The sequence below is a fragment of the Cololabis saira genome, chromosome 16, assembly GCF_033807715.1.
Source record: "Cololabis saira isolate AMF1-May2022 chromosome 16, fColSai1.1, whole genome shotgun sequence".
Taxonomy (NCBI): Eukaryota; Metazoa; Chordata; class Actinopteri; order Beloniformes; family Belonidae; genus Cololabis; species Cololabis saira.
This window is the reverse complement of record NC_084602.1, coordinates 4,083,351-4,089,350: the sequence shown is the minus strand read 5'-3', so window position 1 is coordinate 4,089,350 and position 6,000 is coordinate 4,083,351. Positions and strand designations below refer to the sequence as shown.

Sequence of the window (6,000 nt, the reverse complement as noted above, 5' to 3'; positions counted from 1 at the left end):
AATGCTTTCCAATGCACCCCCCCGCCCCCGCCCCAGCCCGGCCCAGCCCCCTCCCTCAGGAATGATGTCTCTCTATTGCATTCCCCGAAGGCCAACCTGCACATTCCAAGTGGTCAGTTTCAGAGGCGGCACTCGCCGCGCTGCCTCCTCGCGCTGCCTGGCCGCGCTGCCTCGCCCACCAGAACCAACACAGTGCATTAATACGACTCCCAGGAGGTGAGCGGCACCTGTTGGGCTGCTGAAACGAAACACCGCGAACCCCTTCCCAAAAACCCAACCTCCCCCTCTGCCAGCGCCCAGCTCTCCTCTCCATGTCCCCCAGGTACCGGCCGGCAACACCGAGCCGGGGAGGGGCTCTGGGAGCGGGAGGCGTAACACGACCCCCTGCTTTCCTTCGCTCCCTGCACATGTTTACAGTTTATTAAGTATTTCCAGGATGAGGATGAAGGTGGTGAGAGCTGCACTGTGATGAGCCGTCGCCTCACCGTAGCGTGAATACTCCTCTGTTATGCCCCGTCTGGAGCCAAAGATAACCCCCCAGCGGAGTATAGTTAGTCCCAAGGCTAGCAGTTGCCAGGCGGGAGGTTATTTTTAGCCTCAGTCAAGTCACCTGGCTTGAGATGCAGATAATACCCCGGCCGGTGTCTCAGCTGGGTGTGTGTGTACACAAACACGCAACCATTTTAAATGAATGGCCCTGTTGCAGCTTTACCGCTGGTTAATAAACACGGCAGGGTCCCGGACAAACCCCCTTCTGGCACCGTCGGTACGAGTTCGGATGGTTGGCATTCCTTACAGATGCAGGCAACAGGCTACACTGTTCAGAAATCCAGTGCCTTCCAACGCTCCTGTGTTTTACTTGAAAAAGATTGTAGTTTTCGGCAGCAACTAAATGTGACGCCAATCAACAGAAAGACGGAAACGGAGAGAGAAGGGAACCTACTGATCTGGCAGGTTTTGCCGGTCCACTGTGGAGGACAGATGCATTCGAAGCCGTTCTCCATGTCGATGCAGGTTCCACCCTGAGCACAGGGGTTGGAGACGCACTCGTCGGTATCTGGAACAACAGACTGATGATAAATATCAGAAAAACACAGCTTGCTGTAATCCCCCCCCAGCGCTCAGGGCTGGGGCTGAGCACTGGGCGGATTTTCTGACACCAGTTTCTAATTACTCTGCTTCAGGTTTCAGGTCCCCGACCTGCTGCATGTATCCCTCATCCAGCTACCTGGATATGAGCCGGTGGGTTTTGGTGAACTTGGGAATCTTTTGGTCCTCCGTGAGGAAGCAAAGCCAAACCAATCGACCACAATCGTCTGTTGGGGTCATGCTTGAGCGTGAACAAGCTGCCCCTTTCTGCAGCAACGTGCTGAGCATTCTTTGTGAACAGTACAACACTTCAGGGATGTTGTGGTTTTGTTGTTTGGAGCTCAAACACTTGCCCTGAACAGAAACGCCCGCCAATGCCAGGGCTGGCAACAGGGGTGCCACAGGGATCGGTGCTTGGCCCTCTTACTCACTAGGTGAAATCATCAGCTGTCATGGCTTCTCCTACCACTGCTATGCTGATGACACCCAGCTCTTCCTTTCCTTCCCACCTGGCAACACGGCCGTCTCAATATGAATATGGAAGACTGAGCTTATTGTCTGTCCAGCCAGTCATTCCCTACCTACTCAGATAAACGTGCAGCTGGATTTCACCACACTTGTGCCCAGGTCTTCTGCTGGGAATCTTGGTGTCATCTTAGACCTTTAAGGTGCATGTTGCCTCGGTTTCCCGGTCTTGATGATTCACTCTCTACAACATCAGGAAAATCAGACTCTACCTGACAGAACAAACGGCACAGCTGTTGGTTCAGGCTCTGGTCATGTCACGTATTTACTACTGTAATTCCTTGTTGGTCGGCCTCCCTGCATGGTCAATTAAACCTCTGCAGATTACCCAGAATGCAGCAGCACGTCTGGTCTTCAACCAACCCAAGAGAGCTCATGTCTCTCCGCTGCTGATCACCCTGCACTGGCTTCCAGTTGCAGCATCAAGTTAAAGGCTTGGCTTTTGGCAACCAAACGGCTCCTGCCTACCATCACTCCTTCATCCAGAGCTACACTCCCTTGGCTGGGCGCCCACTTCTGGGAGGGGCCTCTGCAGGGCGACTGTCTCTAGACAGTTTGTGTAAATATGGACTGGTGTATACGGTACCTTAACACAACGTGATGCTATAATGAACCATTCTTGGTTGTGTGTCTCAGGGTAGGTCCACATCGGTAAATGCTTCTTATGAACAGCAGACTTAGTCTGTGTCCGGAGGCATGGGAATTAGTAAATGTTGACGTGTTATCAGCTTGAGCACATAGTGCTTCTTTATTATTGTGACTTAGCTGAAGATCGGATCATATTTGTTCTACGTGCTTTTCCTTCCCACTGTCATTTAGTTTCTGGAAATTCAAGGCAACTGTCCGACACATCAAGCTACTCCATCAGGAATATCCAAAACCCATCGATGAACTCACAAGACGAAATTCTAATTCTAATGTTTCATGTGGAACTGTAAAGGTTTTCAACCAGGGCTGGTTCTGAAACTGCTCACCTTTCGCACAGGTTGGGCCGGACCAGCCGGCGGGACAGTGGCACTCGAACCCGGAGGGGACCTCGTGGCAGGTCCCTCCGTTAGCACACGGGTTGGAGACGCAGGCGTGCTCCGCTAGACAGGAAGTCATTAACGTCACATGAGATTTCACCAGGAATTTGGCATGAATACATTTCTGTTGAGATGGATTTACAGACTCACCGATCTCGCAGTTCTTCCCGGAGTAACCGTCCGGGCAGGCGCAGCTGTACTCATCAGGCTCTGTGTTCATGCACGTTCCTCCATTTTTACAGGGCCGATGGGTGCCGCAGTAGTTCAGATCTGCAAGAACCAGAATGTGCACTTCTTTATCGCTCTGCAGCTTGGAGTCGCCTCACCAGTCACACAGAACAAGTTGTTGTCTCTGGAGTTTGATTGTGAGCTAAAAGGAGCTCCGCGCAAGTAAAGAAAATTAGGTTTCAGGCTTCCTTCCCAACCGTTTTACTGGTGACGCTGCATTCTGATAGTATTTTTGAATTGAATAAAGAGAAAAAGCTGAGAAAAAGCTGCAAAAACAGCGGAATAAAACTCTGCAACCTAATTCAGAACTTTGATTAGGAATCAAAGTTCACTCTCCATGAAATGGTTCATGTGTTCATTTTTTGACAGAAACAAAAGGATGGCGTGTTTGGACTCTGACCTTTGTCGCAGTGCAGGCCTCCCCAGTTCTTCTCGCAGGTGCACTGCCAGGGCTCGCTGCAGGTGCCGTGGACGCATCCCGGGTACGGCAGACACTTGTCACACAGCGGTCCGTCCCAGCCGTAGTTACACCTGTAACATCTCTTCATTAGTAGCTATCATTTTTGTCCATCGCTCCTGTAGTTTCTTGTGCTGGCCCCCCTTTTTTCTCTTTTGTGCATGTTTGCAGGCCGGAGCTTCGGGAGCTGCATGCTGGCCTGTGGTACCGTCTTGGGGTTACATTGGCATAAAATGCTAAAAACCAAATTCTCATAAATGGGGAAAAATGAAACCGATTTCATACGTCTCTGTCCTGACCCACATGATCCGATTCGATTCGATTCTGATATGGATTTGTGTTAGTATTATTAAAACAGTTTTTTGAGCTGTTGCATGAATTATATGACTGTAGTTATGAAGCATACTAATCCTAGTATTATATTGAGATTCAACAGCAAGTATTGCAGCTAATGATGCTGAATGATGCTGATGAAATCAGTTTAAATTTTTTAACACATTCCGTTTTTATTTTTTCCATTTTTGGTCTTTTTTGGTTTTTGGCATTTAATGAAAATGTAACCCCAAGACAGAATATAAAGCAAAGAAATATAGACATTTTATGCAATTATAACTGAAAACTTTAATGTTTTCATACCTTTAAACATGTTTAAAGGCAAAAACAAGTTATTATTGTGTCCAACAAAACATTCCTTTTTTGGGCATAAACAAAAACATACCAAAAGTTGTAATGATAAAAAAAAAATCGATGTTTAGACATAGGTATCGATTTTTAGGAATTAACATGAGAATCGATTTAGAATTGGAAAATGGATTGAAAATTGAATTTAGGATTTTTTCAACACAGGCCTGGAGAATACTGTAAACTAAATTGCTACAAATTGCTAATGTCCCATGTGGAACAAGTGGGAGGAGCATTTTGACGCGGCGGGGGGGGGGGGGGGGGGGGGGGGACATTAACGGGCCAAAACAACAACAGGTGTGTTACGAGGGAAACGAGAGCCTGAACCCAAGACGAGCGGTTTGTAACCGAGGGCCGAGACGCAGAGCACGTCTGCACGCAGATGGGGGGGGTTACAGTCTTCCATCCAGATCCAGACACACACCAGGTGACCCTGCTCAACAGTTTACTGGGATGTTAAATGTGTCCTGAATCCAATGGTTTGTTAGGAAATCATTCCTATTTTCTCCAATGAGTTAAAAAAAAGTGTGGGGGGGAAATAAAACAAACAAATTATCCCTTTTCAACATAAAATGTTCCTAATTGTGACGAATACCGTAGCGGAGGAATGAACGGGAACGTTGGATGCGATGCAAGGCAGCTGATAGCGCGCTCCCAAAGACCTTTTAATGTTTGTTTTTTTTTCCCCCTTTGTTCTTTCTTTTCTCGTAGTTGCATCTCCTCGGCGTTGTCATGTGTTGCATGCTTTCTCTAAGCCCTCTTTGTTTGTTATGAGCTCAGTTGAGGTCAAACTTGGAATGAGTGGCTGGTTTGTGGAACGAGGGGTTAGTAGTCTTGGAGGGGAGGCCTGCGAAGGGTTAGCTAATCTGTTGGTTTATGGCAGGCCTCTGTTATTCCAAGGCCAGTGGTAACCTTGCCCCCACCTGTCCTGTCATTTTTCCGTCTGGCCTATTTTAGGGAGCCACTCACCTCCCTCCTTGCACACCCCCATCCCCCCCTCCCTCCCTCCCTCTGCCGACTCTCACGGCCACTTCAAAATAGACGCCGATGCAGCGGCGGTGTATACGGCTCTGTGGTGAGCTGTAATGTGCTGTAGTACGCTGGCTGGCTGACGACAGTGACAGACCGGAGGCTCCACGCTGATCAGGCCCGGCAGGGAACCACAGTCCACAGGACTGCGCTTAAATCAATACGAGAGCACAAAGTGATGTGTAATCTGCTCTAATTTTATTTGGATTTGCATCATCATTTTCCAATTTTAAACTCTAGTTTATTCAAACAAAACTGCTGTAATGGATTTTTGAATTTAGACATTAGTGAAGCACTTTCTGTAAATTGAAAAGGAAACTATGTAACCTGATGAAATGAACCACATAAAAACACATTCTTCTCTTTTTTCAAGGATTTTATGCACAGTCATGTTTAGGAGTTGGTAAATCCTCTTCAGATCCAACTTCAGATGAACAAAGAAAATAGAAGCTTTTCACTGACTGCGTTTCCATGCATCAATAACCCTTTTAAAACCGGAATATTGGCAATAACCCGAATTTGCACGGCCATGGAAACACCAATAACCCCTTTGAATAACCATAATTTGCTCATATTCGGGTTTTTGAATTTTAATTTTTTTTTGAATTTGGATACAGGAAGAAGAAGCGGAAATGGCGGTAATTGCGTCATGATGTTCTCCGCGCGTCGCTGGTTTGATCCAGATATCCCAAATGATTAATCACCATGTAAACGGAATATTCCGACTGTTTCAGTAACCGGAATATTAGCAATAACCCCAATTTTGACTGCAGGTAAACGTAGTCACAGCCCCCCCACCTTCCTGCTCCAGCGGGGGACGGGGGTGTACTGATCACCAGGAGGTGGGTAAACCTCGGTAAAAGAAAACGTTCTGCCAGTTGGCCGGTTTGCAAGATTCAGCTGTGCTTACACAACGCCAAGTAGGAAAGGCATAAGCAGCGGTTTAAGAGATGCATATGTTAATGC

At 47.5% G+C, this 6,000-nt stretch overlaps 1 protein-coding gene across 2 annotated transcripts in view; it reads right to left on the bottom strand.

Annotated features, from left to right (window-relative positions):
* The window catches only part of LOC133462966 (protein jagged-2-like), a 75,808-nt gene that overhangs the window by 27,348 nt on the left and 42,460 nt on the right, over window positions 1-6,000 (bottom strand). For both annotated transcript variants that reach the window (XM_061744521.1, XM_061744522.1), the window contains exons 6-9: window positions 3,268-3,398; window positions 2,790-2,909; window positions 2,589-2,702; window positions 944-1,057 (exon numbers count right to left, since the gene is read on the bottom strand). In XM_061744521.1, the coding sequence (XP_061600505.1) occupies window positions 944-1,057; window positions 2,589-2,702; window positions 2,790-2,909; window positions 3,268-3,398 (479 nt within the window). The remainder of the gene's footprint in view (window positions 1-943; window positions 1,058-2,588; window positions 2,703-2,789; window positions 2,910-3,267; window positions 3,399-6,000) is intronic.